The sequence below is a fragment of the Carya illinoinensis genome, chromosome 5 (assembly GCF_018687715.1).
Source record: "Carya illinoinensis cultivar Pawnee chromosome 5, C.illinoinensisPawnee_v1, whole genome shotgun sequence".
Taxonomy (NCBI): Eukaryota; Viridiplantae; Streptophyta; class Magnoliopsida; order Fagales; family Juglandaceae; genus Carya; species Carya illinoinensis.
In genome coordinates this window covers 32878867-32903611 of record NC_056756.1, presented here as the reverse complement: position 1 = coordinate 32903611, position 24745 = coordinate 32878867, and the positions used below count along the sequence as shown (strand labels likewise).

The 24745-nt window shown below is 39.9% G+C and overlaps 1 protein-coding gene across 1 annotated transcript; it reads right to left on the bottom strand.

The window, feature by feature from the left end:
* Window positions 1-4245: 4245 nt before the first annotated feature.
* Window positions 4246-5437, bottom strand: LOC122311705 (protein PLANT CADMIUM RESISTANCE 2-like). The gene is made up of 4 exons (XM_043126342.1): window positions 5282-5437; window positions 5027-5098; window positions 4695-4907; window positions 4246-4352 (listed from the first exon to the last, which is right to left on the bottom strand). Exons 1-4 carry the CDS (start codon window positions 5376-5378, stop codon window positions 4276-4278), a joined length of 459 nt encoding a protein of 152 aa, XP_042982276.1. The 5' UTR covers window positions 5379-5437; the 3' UTR covers window positions 4246-4275.
* Between the last annotated feature and the right edge of the window lie 19308 nt (window positions 5438-24745).

Sequence of the window (24745 nt, the reverse complement as noted above, 5' to 3'; positions counted from 1 at the left end):
CGCGCCCCCTTGGACCAGATTGGAGAACTCTCTTGCCTTTTGCTTCCTTACCGATGCGGGAAAGAAGCGGTCATTGAACTCCTTCTTGAAACGCTGCCAGGTCACCGCAGCGAAAGATCCCAGTTCAGATTCCAACAACACCCTCTTGGTATCCCACCAATCAGAAGCGGTACCTTGCAAGAGATAGCTGGCGTAGAGTACTTGTTGCGCCTCAGTGCATCCACACACCTCAAAGGTTTTCTCCAGATCTTTGATCCATTTTCCAGCCTGAAGTGGATCCTCATTTCTAGTGAAGTGTGGAGTCCTATGCACCAGGAAGCGCTCATAGGTGCATCCGGCTTGCACCATGCTACTGGACCCTCCTGGATACATCCAAGGCCCTCCCTGATATGGCCAAGGACCTCCTGGTTGTGGCCAAAACCCTCCTTGTTGCGGACAAGGCTCTCCTGACGGTGGATAAGGTCCTCCTGATGGTGGCCAAGGACCCCCTTGTTGTGGCCAAGGCCCTGTCTGTTGAGACCTCGCACTCTGCTGCATAAATTCCGTCATATGCCGTATTGCTTCGGCTAGGGAGTCATCCCTGGAGGTATTGTCCCGTGGTTCCTGGGTAGATTTCCTTGGTCTCCCCATATTCCTGCCACAACACCACTCTTGACCCTCCTTTAAGAAAACAAATAAAACCATCATAAAACCAACAAAAACAAAACCACACCACACAGCAATAAACAAAAGAAACCAGCTTGTAAAAACATAACCAAATAAATACAAACAAACAAACAAGCTCAAACAAATAAAACAAATAAAACAACTGTACTTAACATAATTTTTTAAAACACAACTTTAAAAAGCATTCTGGTACTGCTTACGGGACATGTGGTTTTACCCAGAGCCAAACCGCTCTGATACCACCTGTGACGCCCCCAAATCCCCGTGCCCGAACACGGGAAAATCGAGACGTCCGGATGGTGACAACCCGGGTCACCATCCCATCGACGGGTGCCAAGTGTGTGCAAAGGCAACAGATGTGCACGAAGAGACACGCAGCGGATAAGCAAGTCAATAAATAAGTACCAGAATTTTTCTTAACGCAATTCAAGCTGTTTAAAACGTACATAGATGAAATATTACAAAACACGCGTATAATAAAATATCAAATACAAAGCATAACTTCAGCAACCCGGCGGAGCCGCATCCTCGGGCTCAGCCTCCTCCTCCTCCTCCTCGAACTCTGCACCAAAATCTACGGAACCAAAAATGGTACCGCAGGTAAGTAAAACCCAAACACCACCAGATAAAAACACATAGAACTCAATCAACATGGATGCAAGAAAAACCAATGCACATGCCCCGCAAAACCACATTTTTTCCACCCACGCCAAAAACCCATTTGGCCCAATAAAAACATATTCTTAAAAACCACGCCTCGCCATTATCCCAGATAATGGCCCAAACCACCATTTTCCCAGAAAATGGATCAAAAGCCTCAAAACCAAAACTCGTCATTTTCCCAGAAAATGGCCCGCATCCGATAACCATAAAAACACACCGGTTATGCATGCACCATGATCTCCCCTAGGGATCATCCGCACACCCTGGCTCCGTGCCACACCGCAGGTAACGACTACGCATGTGACACCTAAACGAGCGATGCCCAGACTCGCGCCCAGCGCGTACCTGGCCAGGCCATCCTCTAGCCCTCGCCAGCGAAGGGCCACGGAGTCGGTGAGTAGAGCGATGCCCAGACTCGCGCCCTGCGCGTACCTGGCCGGGCCATCCTCTAGCCCTGCTCCCGTCGTCGCCCAGCGACAACTCAGGGGATGTCACTCAGTATTATTCACTCCCGAGTGACCAGAGGAGCTCCACTGAGATAATAACCCATCCCGGCTTGGGCTCGTGAGACACACGCACCCGAAAATCCAATCACGCCAGCAAAACAGGGTTTCTCAAATAAAATAAAATACCCGTGCATGCACCATACAAATGCAATTATCAATGCACAAAACAAACAACCAACCATAAAACAATAAATCAAGCAACTCCGTCCTCCATCCATCCGACCCCCGAACTCCTCTGACTCAGTCCGGAATCAACCAACCAGCAGATTAATTAATTGAAAGAGCAATATATATTTAAATCTGAAAATAGGGTTTGGAAAATACTTACAGCGCTATATGGCAATTTTAGAAAACATGCGGCGTTGCAAACGGCGCCGGAAAAGCAACGTCACAGTGAAAATTCATTGTGGCCGTGGGTTGTGAAAAACCCACTTTTGAACGGGGACAAACCAGGGCTTGGGATTGATAGGGAATGGTCTAGGGATGGTTGTGAAGCTATTGGAAGTGGTGGTTGGCCGTGGGTGGCGGCGGAATCGCCGGAAAGAGGCCGGATTTTCCAAAAAGGAAAGCTAGCTCGTGGGAGCTGTTCCGGTGGTCGTTAGAGGCCGGAAATAGGTGGGTTAGGACGGTAAGGGACCGGTGATGAAGTTGTGAAGAAATGGTGGCCGGAGGTGGAGCGACGGCGGCGGATCGGAGCAAAATCTGTGCAGCCTTTGGAGAGCTTTTCCGGCCAAACGGTCGGCCGGATGGAGGTGGTTTTCGGTGGGGAGGTGCGCCGGAGGGAGACGAACCGAACGGCATCGGCGGTGAGCCGCACGGTGGCCTGACGGCGGTAGATCGAGGTGAAAGGCGTTCCGGCGTGAGGGAGAGAGAAGAGAGAGAGAGGCCGGGGGGGCTCGAGCGGGAGAGGAGAGAGGGAAAAAAGAAAGAAAGAAAAAAAGAAAAAGAAAGGAAAAAGAAAGAAGGAAAAAGAGAAAAAGGAAAAAGAAAAGGGAAAAGAAAAAGAGATGTAGGGAAAAAGATGAGGTCTGATTCTCATTCCGGGAAACGAAACTAAACTGCCAAAAAGAGATTAAAAACTCACAAAACAACTAAAAGAAATAAAACACAACATCAATTAAATTAAAAACTAATTTTTAAAATGCAAATAAATTAAAATAAATAACTAAAATATTAATAAAAATAAAAATAATTATTTCAGCGAAAATACACTCAAAAGCGGGTCATCACAATAAGCACGACCACCAACAATATAATTTTACTAGCAAAGAAACATGAATTATATATCTACAAAAACTAAAAGAAACCTACCTATAAAACATCTTGGACCGTGGGAAGCTAAATTAAATCTGTTGAAAGAGATCATGACGAGCATGAGATAGGAAATAAATCTCTTTAAGTGGTTCGAGGTACGTTGATTTTCATGTGCTCTATCCTTTGCCCTATATATGATTATTTAGTTAAATATTCTTCGATTAATTAATCTTGATAAAATTACATGATATTATGTATTATCAATTACTAATTTGTGAAAAGCTTATTTTCAGCTCGAGCAACCTTTTTCTTTTTTTTTTTTCTTTTTTTTTTTTTTTTTTTTTTTTTTTTTTTTTTTTATGTATCAAACTTTTCATATTTAGATTTTCTATTAAAAGAAGTATTTAATTTAAAAAAAAAAACACTATAAATGACTATATATATTAGAAAATTTCTACTCATAATCCTCACATGATCACACACCACACATAATTTTTATTTTTTTTATTTTTATAACACAAAATGTGTAGTGTATAGATTATAAGTAGAAGATTAATTCAATTAGTTTAGGAAGAATAAAATAAAAGAATAAAAATAATGTAACCCAATAAAAATAATGTAAAAATAAGAATATATTAATGTAACGTGCATCACAACATTGCGTATTAGCACTTCCAACCGTATAATGTATTCGTTATAATCATTATAATTGTAAATATTAATTTCTCTCTAGAAAAAGGCCAAAATAACGAAAGGCGCCTGTAATCCCCTCAGTACTGCGTAATACAAAATTGATAGTCAAGCAATTAATTGGAGTCATGTGCATGAGGTGAGGCCATAAAATAAATAGTTTTAAAGAAATAAACACTAATAGATGTGCGTTTTCAAATTAGTTGAATTTGTTAAGTGAATTAACTGATCGCCTAATACTTGTTGACTCGCACGATTCAACACAGATAATACTTGCATGTATTCAGAACGATATATATCATGATATTACAGCACTACAAATTGCAATATCTATCATCTATATATAGGTCGTACAAGAGGAGTATTACAAGACAGCGTACGTACGACTTCAGAGTTATTATTAAACATATCATGCTATAGCTAGCGTTCTCTAATACTTGCCAATTAAACTTATTTTCATTAGAAGTACGCGTAAGCACGGACGTCTTCTGCAGTACTAGCGCTTCATTCCTCCTTCCACAACTGGAGCCATAGCCACTCCTTGATTGTTCTTTTGCGAGTTCCCGTCCCATCCTACATATGCATATTTAACATGATGAACAAAATTATGCGTGTATATATTATATAATGCATGTGTAATCATGATTTGTGTAAGTTATAAATTAAACAGTTTTTTTTTTTAATTTATTTATTTTATTTTTTATTTATTTTACTTTTTTGTAAAAAAGTAGATCTCGATATGAAAAAGTATTTTTAGTGGACCATCTTACTTTTTTACAAAAAAAAAAAAAAAAAAAAAACACTTATAAGAGATTCATTTATAAATTGGAGTTTGTATTTACCAATTAGAATTACTCATATATATATATATATATATATATATATATATATTCTGTTAGAAATATTTTAATTTACCGGCAGACACATCAAAGCCCCGGTTTTGCAGCTCACGATACTCTTGACACAAGGCACACTGCTCGCAGAAACAATGAACACAACAATCCCCACAAGGGCTCTCCTCCAACATATAGAGTTTTCGAAGTTTAGCACGGTATATGCACGAGTACAAACAACCACAACCAGTTACAATCTGGAGGAGGTAATATAGCACGCCATTTCCAGCGCAAGCTGACCAAAATTAACACAAATTAAAGCTACATACATCGTAGAACACACACACACACACACACACACACACACACATATATATGTATTTATATGTATATATGTGATTTTATCCTACTTACAGGAGGATCCTTTGTCTGCAATTTCGGAGATCCGCCCGAAAGCAACGCATGGACACCAATATGTCAAGCAACCTGTGACAAAAGTACGTAGCTTTAGTTTTAAACCCCCCCACTTTCTCCAATCACTGTAAACGAGCATTTCTGTGTGGATCTTCGCAGTATATAACAAGGTGAGGAAACGAAAGGCATTAACATTATTGAACACAGAATATTAATTATAACCTGACTAAGGAACGGAAGAGATTAGGAATTTACAGATATGCATATCAGAGCAGCAGTCAAAAAGACCAGTTGACCAACGAACTTCACTTGTCGGTTGACCATGGTGGGCAGGCACCGCAACGCTTGCCATTTTAGAGAAGAGAGAGCTCTGCTATAAGAGAGTTGGTTTTTGGGCTCTGCTATAAGAGATTGATTACTGGGAGTGTATATATAGAAGGAGAAGATGGTGAGGAACGTATACATGGTAATATGAGCAAAGTCTCTTAGAGTACATGATTCACTTTTCATTCTAAGATAGTGATCATGATGTGGCTCAATGTTATTGGCCTGATGTAATAGTTAGTTACTTAGTTACATTCAACTTCTCTTGTATAAATAGGTTGATGAAAACACCTGTACACAACTCAGTTTTATAATGAAGAAGAAAAGTTTCGCATGACTCTACTTTTACTCTTCTCAGATTCAGTTAATGAAAAGTGAATCTTAAAATGAAAAGTGAATTTCATCAAAAGTTAATGTATTTTTTAATTTTGATGAATTTATTTAAAATAAATTTGTATTGAATTTATTAAAGAGATATTTAGAAAGTTTTTAGGTACAGTAATTGTTGCTCTTCCTTCAAATTTGAAGGTCTACTATTCTACTTTCAAACTAATATTTTATTCTAATTTTAATAGGCAATGGTTTTATTTTATTTTATTCTAAATTATTTGAGAATCAATTATTTAAGTACTAAATTAAACTATTAATGTCCATATGGTTAGCATAATTACAAAATATGAAGAAAAAAATTAAAAATATTATTATTAAAAAATAATATTATATTATTATTTTGATGAATCTAATGACTAATTCAATGTGGAATTATAGATATGAAGGTTTTGGATTTATGAAAAATTTATACTTTTCATCAAATTTTAAAGATGAATTTGATGAGTCCAATGCTAATGCTCTAAAAAAGTCTTTTTTTCTGTTTATTCATTCATCGAATCTACAATAGAATGGCGAGGTTTCCTCATATGTTCATTTAAACCAAGCTTATCCTTCCTTTTTTTAATAAAAGTTTTTACATAAAAGTCTTACATCACATACATTTACTTAATCAATATATGATTTGTTATTTTTATTCCTCTATCTTAATACTTAAATATGTGTATTTAAATATAATGATAAAAATGACAAATCATACTCATATTAATTAAGAAGAGAGATGTATGGTGTAAAATTGTCTCACAAGAAGTTTTTTTAATATATAAGATACATTCAATGATGTCTGGTGCATGCAAGCCAAATCTTGAAACGGATTCGAAAAAAGTACCGTATGTATTCTCTATTTGAAAAAGAAAATACACTGCACGCTATAATATAGCATTACTAGATGTTCGAGTTCCTTATCCATTTGGTACAACTGAAGATTGCTCCCTAGCTAAATGGTGATTTTTTCTTGAGATGTAACGATTCGTCCGGCCATCCTTCTGAACTAATAGCCGGTGATAATGTGAATGTCACAGACATTTCCATGGACGGCAAGCTTGAGATCTTGATGTATATAGCCAGTCAGTGTTACGAGAATGGTGTGCTTGTGTCTAACAACAATCCCTCGATCAACTACCCGGCTTTCACAATTTCCAACACCAAAAACAAGTTCGTCACCATCGGCTGCCATACTTATGCCTACCAGCTCAATGCTTTCCGAAACAATGAAAGCTTCTCCATAGGCTGCATGTCTAAATGCAAAAGTCTTATAAATGTCGAAAATGGATCTTGCACTGGGATTGGGTGTTGCCAGGTTGACATCCCAACGGGATTGAAGAACTTTACTTTGGATGCTCATAGCTATAACAAACACAGAAATGTCTCTGAATTCAATCCATGCAGCTTTGCTTTTGTGGCTAAAGAGGATGACAAGTTCAATTTCTCCTCAAGTTATCTTGAAAGCATGCGAGATATCGAGACCTATCCAATGGTTCTTGATTGGGCAATCGGTAGTGAAACGTGTAAAACTGCTCCGAAAAAACAATATTACATATGCGGAGGGAACACCTCATGTGAAAATCCCCCAGAAGGGGTCGATGGGTATCGTTGCAAGTGCAAAGAAGGTTATGACGGAAACCCATACCTCCCTGATGGTTGCCAAGGTACGTATGAGTTGCACATCTAACAAAAGCTTCTCCAAAATGTTAAGAAAACAACTTTTATATAGAATCATGAAACTTCTCTTGGTAATGCTATATATGTATAAGCTAATTTCTTCAGTTTCCTAATTATAAATTGCGGGCCGGCTTTGTTGGGAGCTGTTCTAACACAGTGACGATTCTAAATAAAGGAGGGACGAAATTTAACGTGATTCGGCAATGCCTACGTCCACAGATGCTATAATTTCACTATGAAAATAACTTTTACAGAAATCTCTCTCTGCTCACCCACTCTGTTTTTCTCTTCTTTCTCTCCCACACTCTATCTGCACACACACGCAGCACACACTCTGTTTTTTCTCTCTGATGCACACACCTACAATTGAGCTCTCTCTATTTATAGGAGAGAGCAGCCTACAATATTTTTTTCGGTGCAATTGGTGCCTAATATGACAAAGGGACAAACGGTGCATGACTCACCATTTTCTCTTTTTATTTTCTTTTTGTCTCCATCCGCAACAATCTCCCACTTGGAGACAAATGAGTCTACATATCTTCATAGCAACTATCACAGCAACTTCAAGTCATGCCTTTAAGTACGAAGGCCAACTGAAGCTACACACAGCTTCAGTTTGTCAACAGTAACTACTTTTGTGAACATGTCTGCTGGGTTTTCTGTTCCTCGAATCTTCTCAAGTATCAGCTGTCCACTATCGAGAAGAGATCGGATAAAATGGTATCGCAACTGTATGTGTTTTGTTCTGGAATGAAAGGCTGGATTCTTTGCAAGAAAAATAGCACTCTGACTATCATTGTGCAGAATGCCTTTTTCATTCTTCTTTCCCAATTCCTCCAAGAATGACTGCAACCAAACCATTTCCTTCCCTGCTTCAGTTATAGCAACGTATTTCGCTTCTGTAGTTGAGAGAGCAACAATCTTTTGTAACTTAGAAGCCCACGATATAGCTGGACCACCCAGCGTATACACAAATCCAGTAGTACTTTTTCTGCTGTCAACGTCACCTGCTAAATCAGCATCTACATATCCCTATAGTTTTAAACCTACTTTTGTAAAGCATAGTGACGTATCTGAAGAGCCTTGTAGATATCTTAAAATCCACTTGACTGCTTCCCAATGCTGCTTTCCTGGATTACTCATGTACCTGCTCACAGCTCCCACTGCTTGTGCAATATCTGGCCTTGTACAGACCATGGCGTACATAAGACTACCAATAGCAGATGCATAGGGTATTCTGTTCATGCATTCTTGCTCTTCCTCCATCTTTGGCGACTGATCCTTAGTTAGTCGAAAGTGACTAGCTAAGGGTGTGCTCACTGGTTTCGCCTTGTCCATGTTAAACCTTCTGAGCACCTTCTTTACATACTCCTCCTGGGAGAGCTTGAGAGTATCATTAGACCTGTCTCTAATAATTCTCATACCAAGGATTTGTTTTGCAGCACCCAAATCCTTCATCTCAAACCACTTTGACAACTGCTTCTTCAGTTCATTGATTTCCTCGATGCTTGACCCTGCAACGAGCATATCATCCACATACAACAGTAGGATAATATAAGACTTGTCAAAGTTCTTCATATAGCAACAATGGTCAGCCTGTAGTCTTGTAAATCCATTACTGCACATGAAGTTGTCAAACTTCCGGTACCATTGTCGTGGAGCTTGTTTTAGGCCATACAAACTCTTTTTCAGTTTGCAAACTAGATTCTCTTTTCCCTTCACCGAGAATCCTTGTGGCTGGTGCATATAGATGTCTTCCTTGAAATCACCATGAAGGAATGCAGTCTTCACATCTAACTGCTCAAGATGTAGATTCTCTGCAGCCACAATTGCCAACACTAGCCTGATCGTTGTCAATTTTACAACTGGAGAGAAAATGTCTGTGTAATCGACACCTTCCTTTTGTTGAAACCCCTTCACGACCATTCTGGCTTTGTAGTGCTTGCTATCATTGTGCTCTTCCTTAATTCTGTACACCTATTTATTATGCAAAGCCTTCTTGCCTTTTGGAAGCTTAGTTAGCTCCCATGTCTGATTTGACATCAGTGACTCCATCTCATCTTGCATGGCTTTCTCCCACTTGATCGAATCTTCAATTCGTAGAGCTTCATCATAACTTTTCGGTTCACCACTATCTGTTAGCAATATGTAGTATAGAGATGGTGAGAACCACTGTGGTGGCCTAATTGTTCTTGAAGATCTTCGAATAACAGTGAGTGGTATACGTTGTTCGATCTGTGTATCATCATTTTCTTGATCCTCGTTCTGATCAGTGTTGACTCGAGTAACATCAAAGTCAACAACCTCAGGTTTCTTTGGCTGTTCCTCAGATTTAGCTTGTGACTTAGGTTTGTACAGAATCTGCTCATTAAATATCACATATCTACTTTTGATGATTTTGCGATTTTTATCATCCCAAAATCGATAGCCAAATTCTTCATCACCATAACCGATGAAAAAACATTTTCTAGATTTGGCTTCTAACTTGTTACGATCAGTAGAATCTATGTGAACATATGATAAACAGCCAAAAACTTTCAAATGGGAAAGATTTACCTTCTTTCCGCTCCAGACTTCCTCTGGTAGATCGAACTTTAAGGGAACTGAAGGTCCTCGATTAATCAAATAGGCTGCAGTGTTAATTGCATCAGTCCAAAAACATTCAGGCAATCCTGAATTCAGCCTCATCCTTCTGGCACGTTCGTTGAGAGTTCTGTTCATGCATTCAGCTACACCATTCTGCTGCGGTGTCCCGGGAATAGTCTTCTGAAATCTAATCCCATTTGCAGCACAGAATTCTTTGAACCCTCCGTCGATGTACTCTCCTCTATTGTCTGACCTCAGACATTTTAACTTCAAGCCTGTTTCATTTTCAACCATGGCTCTCCACTTCTTAAAAGTATCAAATGTGTCAAATTTATTTTTCAAAAAATAAACCCATACTTTCCTGCTTGAGTCATCAATAAAGGAAACATAGTACCATGATCCTCCAAGAGAAGCGACTGGGGATGGCCCCCACAAATCTGTGTGCACCAACTCCAACTTTGTAGATTTTGGAGTTCTACCATTTTTCAGGAAACTAACTTTTTTCTGTTTCCCAAAAATGCAACATTCACACATGTCGAAATCAATTGATTCCAACTTTGGTAACTTCCCCTTGAATAATAGTACTTTCATTCCTTTCTCACTCATGTGACCAAGCCTTTGATGCCATAGGTTGGCATTTGCGTCAGCAATTGCAACAGTATCTCTAATGCTTGAAGTCATGTATAGAGTACCTGTTTTTGTGCCTCGAGCTACTACCATAGCTCCTCATTTTATCTTCCACGTGCCACCGGTAAATAGTACCGAATGCCCATCAGCATCAAGTTGTCCTACAGAAATCAGGTTCCTCATGACCTTGGAAACATGTCGCACCTTCTGTAGCAACCATGCACTTCCATTGAGCAGATAGATTGGTACATCTCCTATGCCTTCGATTTCCAACGCTTCACCATCTGCTAAGTACACCTTCCCGAAATCACCAGTGACATAATTTTGCATGATTTCTCGGTGTGCTGTAGTGTGGAACGAGGCTCCTGAATCTAACACCCAAGATGTAATTTGGTTGTCGACTGAAAGAAGTAAGGCATCTTGGAGATCTTCTGTTGTGGCATTAACAGAGTCATGCTCATTCTTTTTCTTTGCTTCATTACAATTATTTTTGAAGTGGCCAATCTTGCCAAAATTTCAGCACTGTACTTGTTTTTCGGACCTAGATTTACTTCTGCCTCTTCGAGACTTCGATCTGCCCCGATTTGAACTTCTACTAGCTCCTCTACCTCTCGTCTCGAGGTTTAAGGCAGAACTGGAAGTTGATGCTTCTCCTGTATCTCTTCTGCGAACTTCCTCGCTAAGAATATGGTCCCGGATATCTTGATACTTCATCTTTGTTTTGCCATAAGAATTGTTAACAGCTGTTCTCATGGCCTCCTAGCTTTTTGGCAATTGAGCTAGAGCAATCAGTGCACGTACTTCATCATCAAATTCAATCCCCACTGAAGTTAATTGATTGATGATGGTGTTGAACTCATTCAGATGCTGAATAACTGGAGTTCCTTCTGCCATTCTCAAGTAGAATAGCTTGTACATCAAATGCACTTTATTATTGGCTGATGGCTGTTCGTACATGTCTGATAGAGCTTTCATCAAATCTGCTGTGGTCTTTTCCTTTCCCACATTGTGTGCAACTGATCTTGACAGTGTTAGTCGAATAACATCTTCATTGCTCTTGTCTATCAAGGAAACTCCAATCTTCATTGCTCATGCCATCTGGCTTTCTTCCTAGGAGTGGAAGATGTAGTTTCTTCCCATAGAGATAATCCTCTATCTGCATTCTCCAGTAGGCAAAGTCTGTACCGTCAAATTTCTCGATACCAACACCTTTAGCTTCTTCTCTAGCCATAACTTTACAAATGAGTTCAAATTTAAACAAACAAATATCATCGTTGCGTCTGAAACACTCGAATTAGCTGGAAATGATTTTGGAATGATCCAAATAGTTTTTCAGCACTATTTGATCATCGCGATGGAACTCCAACTGGCGTGATCTAGCTCAAAATGATCTGAAACACGTGGATGGTTCAGATCCAATGTACTGATGCCGAATCTCAAAATTTCGACCATATGTATGAGTCCGAAATGATACAAATAGTTGAAAAGCACTATTTGATTGTTGAAATTGGACTCCGAATGGCTTAGATCTAGCCGAAAACAGATCTGAAAAACGTACGGTTCTGATCTGTCTGGAGCGTGGGGTACACGCGCTGCACAGTGCACGTGGGCTGCGCCTGTGTCACACGTGCCTCACTCTCTCCCACGCGCACACAGTGCTAGTACGTTTTTCACTGTAGGGCGTGTGTCCTTCACGCGTCTTCAACCTCTGGAGCGCGTGAGGGCGCGTGTCCTTCACGCATCTTCAACCTCCAGAGCGCGTGTGGGGCATGCATCTTCAACCTCCGGAGGTCGCGGGTTGCAGCAGAGGCACGCGCCGATCTTCTAGGGGCGCGTGTAGGCTCGTCCGACCTCCGTTTTCTATTCCATTTGCTGCAACGGATTCGTCTCGATGCGAGGAACACCGTGGAGTTGTCAAAAATTGATTTTGAACAACTTGAATTTTCAGACAACTCGAACCAGTGCTTTGATACCAGTTGTTGGGAGTTGTTCTGACACAGTGACGATTCTAAATATAGGAGGGATGAAATTTAACGTGGTTCGACAATTGCCTACGTCAACAGATGCTGTAATTTCACTATGAAAATAATTTTTACAGAAATCTCTCTCTGCTCACCCATTCTGTTTTTCTCTTCTTTCTCTCTCACATTCTATCTGCACACACACGCAGCACACACTCTGTTTTTTCTCTCTACTGCACTCAGTCCGCTGCACTTCTCTGATGCACACACCCACAATTGAGCTCTCTCCTATTTATAGGAGAGAGCAGCCTACAATATTTTTTTCGGTGCAATCGGTGCCTAATATGACAAAGGGACAAACGGTGCATGACTCACCAATTTCTCTTTTTATTTTCTTTTTGTCTCCATCCGCAACAGGCTTGATAATCTTAGGTTATTTTCCTTATTTTTAATGGGTTCGAAGTTCGAAAGTACTCATAATCATGTGCGTTTGGTTTGCTAATTAAGTATCTATCTTAATTAATCTTGTATTATTGCTGTGTTTCAGATATTAATGAGTGTGAAGCAGATCCGAAACCCTGCAATATTACTACATCAACATGCAACAACATTGACGGGAGTTTTACATGTGCGTGCCTCGTCGGATACGAAGGCGATGGGAAGATCATAAACGGATCAACAAGTTGCAGACTTGAAGCGCGGGCCAACCAATCAAAGATTAATATCATCATTCCACTCGGTAAGTAGGTAGAATATTAATCTATATATATAATTCTATTGTATTCTTTTTTGAAACCAATATTTTTCTACTAATTGGTATATATTTAACTAATCCATTCACATGTAGATATATAGATACCAATTGGTTGTACTGTCACAATCCATGCATTTAATTGGCCTCTTTTGTCAACATGATGATTGCCAGCTGCATGGACACGAAGAGTAATTAATATTTTAAAGTCATAATATTCTACTCTGATCATTTTTTGTGTACGTATATTTAAGCTTTAAACTTGCTGATGACAATGATAAGAATAAGAGCCAGCAATATAAAACTCTATTAATTAAATATTTTATCTTTTATCTTGTTATTTTTAGGCGTTAAGACTTAAGACTTGATATAAAAGCAAGAGTACAAATCAAAAAATTAATGAATTAGAGTCCCTTTGGTTCCTCCGCAAACCTTAGAAGCGGATCGAATAGATCGACTTAATTATACATGGGTAAGCCCTAAAATATTAATTCATGTATACTTATGTGATGCTCTTTACCTAAAGGAACTAATTAATGCCAGTACTTTAATTACTACTTTGAACAAAAATTAATCAGTCCCCATGTACGTTCTGTTTCATTGTCTTTTTACTTTTTTCTTTCTCAAATATGGTGTCATAGACAAAAAGGAAATAAATTAGGGAGGCGCGTCTGCTGTCATGAGGATTTAAACTAATTGCCTTTTTCGTATAATACAAATCTATGTTACTTGCTTATTGATTTAAATTTCTCAAACCGTTTGTGAAAGCAAAAATAGCGTGTTAAATAGAAAACTTCGATCACAATGCATGTTTGAACATGTGCAGCTGTGATGACCTGTTTTTACGTGTATTTTCATTGAATGAATTATTTTTAATTTAATTAATATAATAATTTTTTATTTTAAATTATTATATTTTAAATTGATTTTATTTTATTTGATGCGGTGTTTAAGTTATTTTAGTCGTTTTATACTTTTAAAATCGTTTTCGGTAAATCGGTTTTTGGTTTCCGGAATGAGGATTGGATCTCATTTCTTTTCTTTTCTCTTTTTCTTTTTTCCCTTTTTCCTTTTTCTTTTTCTTCTTTTCTTTCCTTTCTTTCTTTTTCTTCTTCTTTTCTTCCTCGGTTTCTCTCTCTCCTCGCACAGCTCTCTTCTCCCTTCCATTCCCGTTGCCGCCGTTGACCAGTCCAGACCCGCCGCTCGCCGGCGACGTGGCCGGCACCGCCCACCCAGAAAAGTCCCCCACCGGCCGGCACACCACCCCACCGAATCCCAGCCCCCATCCGGCCAGCCGTTAGCCCCCTATGCCCCTTCTAAGCCGCACGGATTCTTGCCGATTCCAGCGCCGTCGCTCCACGTCCGGCCACCACCTCTTCACAGCTTCTTCCTCTACCTCTTACCGACCTAACCCATCTAATTTCGGCCTGATCCGTTGCCGGAACAACTCCCACGAGCTCATCTCCGTTCAGACCATTTTTGGCCTTCCACGGCCATTTCCACTGCCACCCACGGCCAAAACTCACTTCCTTTAATTTCATAAACATCTCAAAGCCATTCTCTATCAATTTTGTGTCTTGGTTTGTCCTCGTTTGAAAGTGGGTAATTTATTACCCACGGCCACAGTGTAAAATACACTGTTACGTTACTTTTCCTTCGCCGTTTGAAACGCCGCGAGCTTTCAAAAAATACCGTATAGCGCTGTAAGTATTTTCCAAACTCTACTTTTAGATTTAAATATATTTTACTCTTACAATAAATATTTTTTGTTGGTTGGTTGATTCTGGACTGAGTCTGAGGAGTTCAGGGGTCGGATGGATTGAGAATGGAGTTGCTTGATTTGTTGATTTGTACTTGATTGGTTGTTTTGTGCATTGAGGTTGCATTTACATGGTGCATGCACGTGCATTTTATTTAATTAAGAAAATCATGTTTTGTTGGCATAAATGGATTTTCAAGTGCGTGTGTATCACGACCCCAAGCCGAGATAGGGTATTATCTCGGTGGAGCTCCTCTGTTCACTCGGGAGCGTAATATACTGAGTGATGTCCCCTGGGTTGTCGCTAGGCGACAACGGGAGCGGGCGGGATGGTAACGCTCTTCGTACCGACTCCGTGGCCCTTCGCTGGCGAGGGCTAGAGGATGCTTGGCTACAAACGCATGAGGTGTGGAACTGGGCATTGCTCGTTTAGGTGTCACAAGCGTGGTCGTTACGTGCAGTGTGTCACAGGAGTCAGGGTGTGTGAATGACCCCTAGGGGAGGTCATGGTGCATACGGATTAATTGGTTATTGGATATGAGTTGGATATGGGCCAAATGAGACTTTTGGCGAGATTTGGAAAGTGATACATTTTGGGGCCAAATGGGATTTTTTGGCATGCGTGAAAAAATATGATTTTACAGATTATGTACATTGGCATTCCATCATGCATATTGTTTGAGTTTTAATATGCTTTTATCTAGTGGCGTTTGGATTTTACTTACATGCGGCACCATTTTTGGTACCGTAGATTTTGGTGCAGAGATCGAGGAAAAGGAGGAGGAGGCTAAACCTGAAGATGCGGCTCCGCCGGAGTATTGAGTGGAAGTTAATGTCTTGTTGTTGGATTTGAATAATATTTGTAGTTTGTAATATTTTAATATGTATGTTTTGAACAGATTTGTATTAAATTAAGAAAAATTCTGATACTTAGTTATGACTTTCGTTATCCGCTGCGTGTTTTTTTTAGCACATTTGTTGTTTTTACACACACTTAGCACTCGTCGATAGGGTGGTGACCCGTGTTGTCATAATCCGGACGTCTCATTTTCCCCGCATCCGTATGTGGGGATTTGGGAGTGTCACAGCAACTATCAGCATTGGCCTCATAGTATTGTTTGTGGGGGGTTCTTCACTATATTTTGGACTAAAGAGAAGAAAGCTCTTTGCTGAAAGAGAAATTCTTCCAACAAAATGGTGGCTTGTTGCTACAACAAAAACTCTTGAATGATAGAACTTCCATGCAGACGGTCAAAATCTTTAGCACAGAAGAACTTGAAAAAGCTATAAACAATTATGATGAGAGTAGAGTCCTTGGCCAAGGAAGCTATGGAACTGTCTATAGAGGAGTCTTACCAGATAATAAATTGGTCACCATTAAGAAATCAAAATTAAGTGATCAGAGCCAAATTGAACAATTTATTAATGAGGTGATTGTGCTTATCCAAATTAACCATAGAAACGTGGTTAAGCTGTTAGGTTGTTGTCTAGAAACAGAAGTGCCATTACTAGTTTATGAATTTATCACAAATGGGACTCTTTTGAAGCATATTCATAATAAAGTTCTAGCATCCTCACTCTCATGGGAAAAGCGCTTGAAGATAGCAATAGATACTGCAGGAGCACTTACATACATGCATTTCTCAGCTTCCATACCAACTATACATAGGGATATGAAATCCGCAAATATACTTTTAGATGATAATTATTCAACAAAGGTGTCCAACTTTGAAACTTCAAGATTGGTCCCACTTGATCAAACACAATTAACTACTTTGGTACAGGGAATTTGGGTTACTTAGATCCAGAATACTTTCATAGTAGTCAACTTACAAAAAAAACTGATGTCTACAGCTTTGGTGTTGTTGTGGCTGAGTTATTGATGGGTAAGAAAGCAATTTATTTTGATGGACCTGAAATTGATAGAAATCTAGCTATGTACTTTAGCTCTGCAATAAAAGAGGATCACTTATGGCAAATTCTTGTGGACCATCTTGTAAGTGATGGTAATATTTATGAGATAGGTGAAGTTGCTAATCTTGTAAAACGATGCTTTAGTGTTAGAGGGGAAGATAGGCCTACAATGAAGGAAGTGGCAATTGAGCTAGACGGGTTGAGAAGCACGGAAAAGCATCAATTGGAAAAAGATTATCTCTGTGCAGTAGAGACTGACTATTGTTTCACCGCACCTGCAGTACACGCGTACCGTTTCAACATTGGTGTCGATGATGGTTGTTTTTCTACCAACACAAGTACTGTTGAATACTGTTAAAGCAACGATCCCTGCACATCCAGCACTCAGTTGCCTGCACATGAGTAGACCAACATCACATGCAGCACCTACGCAGCACTTGCTCCACTAGCTGCAGCAAAGCAACGATCCCTGCACATGCAACACTCAGTTGCCTGCACATGAGTAGACCAGCATCACATGCAGCACCTGCGCAGCACTTGCTCCACTAGCTGCAGCACTCAGTTGCCTGCACATGCATTACGTGCAGCACCTGCAACTCGTGTATAAAAGAGGCAAGCCTCATTGTAAACAGCAAGATGAAATATACAAAGTTATTTCATTTATCTTAGCATGGTATCAGAGCTATACCAGGACTAATCGTCCATCATGAGTGATTCTAATCCCCTTTCTCCTTCTCCTTCTCCCTCCCTCTCCTCACCAAATCTGTCTCACATTATCGCTGTCAAGCTTACTCCCGAAAACTACCTTTTGTGGAAGGTTCAAATCATTCCATATCTAAAAGGCCAAAGATTATTCAAGTTTGTAGATGGCACTCATCTAGCTCCCTTACCCAAACTGCCCAATGACTCCCCTAATCCAGAATATGATATGTGGGTGCAACATGACCAAATGGTCATGTCTGCATTAATCTCCTCACTATCTGAATCTGTTATAGCTTAGGTAGTGGGCTGCATCTCCGCACGAGAAGTTTGGATCTCTCTTGAAAAATCATATGCTTCCACCTCTCAAGCCCGTGTTGTTCAGACACAGTTTCAGCTAGCATCGCTTAAGAAGGGAGCTGATTCCATTCCAGTCTATTTTCGTCGTGCGAAAAATCTTGCAGACACCATGGCAGCATCAGGACATCCTCTACCCTCCTCTGAATTCATTCCCTATCTCCTAGCTGGACTTGGTCCAGACTATGATGCTATAGTCTCCTCTGTCACTACTCGCATAGATCCCATTTCAACAAAGGAACTCTTCAGCCATCTTCTTGCTCATGAAGCAAGACTTCAACACCATGCAGCCAATCTCTCTCTATTTTCTCCCCAGGAGATGTCTGCAAACTTTTCGGCCCGTTCTTTCAACAATGGACGTGGTCGCAACAATGGCCGTGGCCGTAACAATGGCACTCGTGGGCGTGGAGGCAGATATCCTCCAAATCGGTCTTGTGGTTCCTCTGGGTATTAAGGTAATACATTCAACTCTTCTTCATCTTCTTCTACTGATGCTCGTCCCATTTGCCAAGTATGCAACAGAGTTGGACACATAGCACTTTCTTGCCTTTACCGATTCAATCAAGCTTACACAGCACCAATTGCACCTTCCGACAACTACAGCGCCAACTACAGCTCCTCAAATCAGTTGACTGACTGCACGTGGTACCCTGATACGGCAGCAACTAACCATGTCACTAGTGAACTTGCCAATCTAAACTTGCATGCTGCAGAACACTTTGGAGATGATCATATTCGAGTTGGTGATGGCTCTCAAGTCCCTGTTTCCCACTCTGGTTCTGCTCGATTTCCATTCTCATCATCTCCTTTTATTTTAAACAGGCTGTTATGTGCACCTTCTTTTACTAAAACCTCATTTCAGTAAGACAATTTTGTCTCGACAATAACGTTTACTTTCAATTTCACTCCAATTATTTTCATGTTAAGGATTGCAACACGGGGAGCCTTCTTCTTCAAGGCCGAACCAGTAATGGTCTCTACACCTTCACACCGACCTCACCTCAAGCTCATTCAAGCACTTTAGCTCATGGTAACTCCTCCCTTCCTCTGTGGCACTCAAGACTTGGTCACCCCTCTTTCAAAATCGTCCAATCTACACTTCAACAACACGGCATCCCGTTTGATCCACTCTCATTACCTCCCTTTTGTAATGCGTGTGCCATGGCTAAACACCATCGCATACCAGCTCCTACCCGAATCCATCGTTCTACACAACCATTTGAACTTGTTTTTAGTGATTTGTGGGGTCCCTCTCCTTATGTTTCTAATGAAGGCTTTCGTTATTACATATCATTTGTCGATGACTTTTCTAGATACACTTGGTTATTTCCTTTGCAAAACAAATCTGATGCACTTTCCACCTTTATCAAATTTAAGGCCTACATTGAATTACAATTTAATGCAAAACTAAAACAGTTGCAAACCGACTGGGGAGGGGAATTTAGGTCATTCTCTGACCTTCTCTCCACCTCAGGAATAAACCATAGAATAACCTATCCGCATGCACACACTCAAAACGGTGTCGTTGAAAGGAAGCATCGCCATATAGTGGACTCTGGCTTAGCTTTGCTAGCTCACGCCTCAGTTCCTCTCCTATTTCGGCCTTATGCTTTTCAACATGCAGTAAAACTTATAAATCTCCTTCCCTCCACATCACTTGCACATGTCTCTCCCTTCTACACACTTCACAAAATTGAACCCAACTTAAAGATTCTACACGTTTTCGGCTCCGCTTGTTGGCCCCTTACCTGATCCTTCAGTCCACGCAAATTTAGTTATCGAGCAATGGAATGTGTTTACTTAGGCCAAAGTCCATCTCATCATGGATCCATTTGTTACCATATATCAACCCAACGAATTTACATCTCCAAAGATGTCAGGTTCAACGAGTCACATTTTCCCTTTGCACATCTGTCTAAACCCATTTCCAACACCGAACCAACCCATGTTCAACTTCCTACACTCTCATCTGATATGAGTCACCCCATTCCATCTTCATCAATTCTTGGTCCCATTCCATCCTCCTTCCTCTAACTCGTCTCCTCCCGTATTATCTTCATCACCTCCTGTTCTGCAGCATGCAAGACCGATGATAACACGTTCACAGACTGGTTCAAGCCGTCTCAGACAGTTTACTGATGGTACAATCTCTTGGCCGCCACCTTGAGCCCACCTCACTACTACCCTTGAAATTCCTGAAAATCCCCTCTTGCTTCTCCATCGCCCACAAGTATGCTGCATGGCGGACTGCAATGTCCCAAGAATTTAATGCACTCATTGCTAATTCCACATGGTCCCTAGTTCCAACCGCTCAAGCTACGAACATAATTTCGTGCAAATGGGTTTTCCGCACTAAGAAGTTTGCTGATGGAACAATCGAGCGACGGAAAGCACGATTAGTTGCTAAGGGCTTCTTGCAACAATCGGGCATCGACTATGACGAAACTTTCAGCCCCGTCGTCAAAGCCACAACCATTCGCCTAGTCCTTGCTATTGCCGTGTCAAATGAGTGGCCTATCCATCAATATGATGTTCAAAATGCATTTCTTCACGGACCATTATCTGAAACTGTCTTCATGGCACAGCCTCCCAGATTTACTAATCCTCAGTTTTCAAACCATGTATGCAAGCTTCGGAAAGCCATCTATGGCTTGAAACAGCCTCCATGTGCTTGGTATTCTCGGCTCAGTCAAAAATTAGTGGATCTTGGTTTCACCATCTCCTCTGCTGATTCCTCTCTATTTATTCGCATCTCCTGCCATAAGCCCATCTATGTTCTTGTGTATGTTGATGATTTACTCATCACAGGAGCTGACATGAAACTTATTACTGACCTTGTACAAACCTTGCGACTTGAGTTTCCAATCACTGATCTCGGCAGACTCAACTTTTTCTTAGGGATCGAAGCTACTTATACACGTGATGGTCTACTGCTCTCTCAAGCCAAATATGTTGCAGACTTACTCAAAAGAACCAAAATGGAATCAGCAAAATCAGTAAAGACCCCTATGGCAGCATCCGAAAAATTAAGTATGCATGAGGGAAACTTATTTGATGATCCATCTCTTTATAGAAGTATTGTCGGCTCATTACAGTATCTCTCATTCACTCGACCCGATCTTGCCTTTGCCACAAGCAGAGTATGCCAGTACATGCATACACCAAGAATACCCCACTGGAAAGCTGTGAAAAGAATTTTGAGGTATCTCAAGCATACTCCTCACACTGGTTTACTCTTCTCTAAATCGGCAACCATGAACCTAAGTGCATTCACAGATGCCGACTGGGCAGGATGTATAGACGACAGACGCTCTACCAGTGCATACCTCATATATTCTGGACCAAACCTCATCTCCTGGTCCTCTAAGAAGCAGCCAACAATTGCAAGGTCATCCACCGAAGCTGAGTTTAAAGCCATTGCAAATGCCATTGCCGAGCTCATATGGCTACAACATCTGTATCGAGACCTTGGTCTAACTCTTAGCACTGCTCCCACTCTCTACTGTGATAACTTAGGCCAACATATCTCTCATCAAACCCAGTGTTCCATGCTAGAACTAAGCATGTGGAAATTGACTTTCATTTTGTCAGGGATCGGGTCCTAAATAAGTCTCTCATTGTGTCGTTCATCTTGGGCAAAGATCAGTTAGCCGATTTGCTTACAAAACCACTTCCAGTTCCACGTTTTCACCATCTCTGTTCAAGTCTGCACTTAAGAGATCTCCCGCTTGACTTGAGGGGGTCTGTTAAAGCAACGATCCCTGCACATCCAGCACTCAGTTGCCTGCACATGAGTAGACCAACATCACATGCAGCACCTGCGCAGCACTTGCTCCACTAGCTGCAGCAAAGCAACGATCCCTGCACATGCAACACTCAGTTGCCTGCACATGAGTAGACCAACATCACATGCAGCACCTGCGCAGCACTTGCTCCACTAGCTGCAGCAAAGCAACGATCCCTGCACATGCCACACTCAGTTGCCTGCACATGAGTAGACTAGCATCACATGCAGCACCTGCGCAGCACTTGCTCCACTAGTTGCAGCACTCAGTTGCCTGCACATGCATTATGTGCAGCACCTGCAACTCGTGTATAAAAGAGGCAAGCCTCATTGTAAACAGCAAGATGAAATATACAAAGTTATTTCATTTATCTTAGCAAATACGAGATGATCAGTATGAGAACCCAAGTCTCAAAACCATTGGATGATGGTAGATGATCGTGAGTTTCTCCGGGTCAATATATTTTCATGTGTTATCTCAAGCTTCATGCTGCCTTCCTTTTCTTTTCTCTCACTAGGCTTCATTAATATTTCTATTAGATGTTCATTAGAAATGTTTAAAATGATGTCGTAATGTTATCTTTGATTTTATCTTTTGTTAGATATTTGTATATATATGACCCAGTCATTTATGTTATGTTATCTTGTCACATATTATAACTAGCTAGTTTTCTTACCAACCCAACATATAGCTCGTCGTTATCTCTACTTCTTCATTTTTTATTTTTATTTTTTAATTTTATTGTCCTGGTCTTGCCCGGCCCATATACGTCGATTAATTTTTCGCCTAATTGCCTAGCTACTTTCTTCTGACCTGGCCTCCATGCACCATGTTGGTTAAGTTAAAAGAATATTGATACTAAAATATGAAATTCATTGCATTCACGTGGGTCGTGGTAATTAATTTTAAAGAGCTGAAATAAAATTCATTTAGGAGTGCATAATTTACACTATAAAGACTAGTTAATTATATATATCCCTATATACTAATTAAACTAATATAACTCATTATTCATTCTCATTTTACAATATTGGTACGGTATTTACAATTTGTCGTTGAGTTTTTTTTTTTTAAAAGGAAAAAAATAAAGAGTTGATTCAAAGTGCTGCTCTCCTAATTTATTTCCCCAAAATGGAACTGTAGAAGGATATATATATATATATATATATATATATATATTTTAATTAATTAATTAATGATTTTCAGGATTTTTTAGATGGTTTTTTTTTTTTTCCTCACCTTATAAATTTTCTAAAGTGAGTATGCGGATTTACTTAGCTTATGGTTTTTATTTTCCTTTATTTTACATATTTGTGTGTAATTGGTAGCGTACGTTCTCGACTAATTACAATCTTCGAATCCGAGGATGAAATATGGATCGTATGAATCTATTCACATTTTTTTTGTTTTTTTATAATTTCCGTTGGGGATTTTGGAGTTCTGTTTGATCGGTTTTTGTACGTGTTGTTTAATTACATTAGAGTTTGAAGACTAGTATCTTTTATGTTTTTCGATATTTAAAGGGTTTTGGGATATTAAATCACGGATTCTCATTGAGCGCGCAGGTACTTATATATATTTCAGTTCTTTTTAAGTCGACATTGGATATTGGTGCCTTTTCTTATCTCCTTAATTTTCCAGATATTTGATATTAGACTCATTCGTATTGTATTGTTTCTGAAGACAGTATATATAGGGATCGAGTACTTTTGCTTAGGTTAAATGGCTAACGTACATCAAACTCCTTAAATGTTTCTAAATGCATGCCTATTAGCTGCTTAATTTTTGTTTCTTTGTTTTGTTTTTGGTTTGCCGATGGGAATGCGAATTCTCATCGCTATTCTTCTATTTTATTTGGTGATGCCTAATTTGAATTGAAGTAAATTAAATTTCTACAATATCCAAACTTTTTTCAAAAAGGCCAGTTTGGCAAGAATGTTTTAGACCACTCATTTGATCGCTTGCATTCTAAATATTTCAGACCCAAAAAACATAAAAAAAGGTCCCCATTTGACCTTGAATATATTGTTACAAATAACTATCTACGTCAATACAAGTGTCATGATCATCTATATATAGAGGATAGTTTCCAGAATTAGTCCCCACTGTGTTTGTGCGGTCTGAAAGCATGATGTCTGAAATCTTCGACTCAAGCTAATTCCGGATGACCATTCTATCTCTGCTTGCCTATTCAATTAGATGCAAAAGGCACTCTATATATATAATTACATGTTTGCACTCTATAATTACATGGGAAAGCATTATGAAAAGGAAAATTCCACTTGGTTGCGCGAGAGTTAAGAGTACTTGGGATGTAATAAGTATAATAGACTCCACTGCGAATCTTCATATAAGCAAATACTGAAGAGAGAGAGATTCGAAAAATCAAGGATGAACTCTAGAAAAGAGAGGAGAATAGAGAGGAGGAGCTGAGGAACGAAGGGAAACTTCAGAAGAAATAAGATGAGCAATTTGAGTTTCAAAATCATATATATATGATAAGGATGATAATAGGCGTGCAAGACTATTAATATTGTACGTGTGTATATTAGGATTTTTGCATCGCAATCATCTCCAGCGGGTTTCGATCTAGCCCATGATAAATGAGAAGTTGGTAGGCTAGTTTCCTTGAATTAATGAGAAGTTCAATTTACTTGTAAACCTATGAACAGTAAATTCTGGTGTCTCGTGATAAAAAAGTTTGGTCAACATTAGCAATAATGACTAAAGGGGAATGTTATATGGCGCCCGAGCCCCTGCCTCGGTAGGGATCGCGTGGCTGGGTGTTGGCCGCTTGGGTTTTACACCATTCGCATATTATGATAATAAGTGTGTATTCACATGTTAAAACATTGTGTAGTTATTTTGCAAAATCTCGGTAAGGGAACCTAAGACTAACACTAAAAA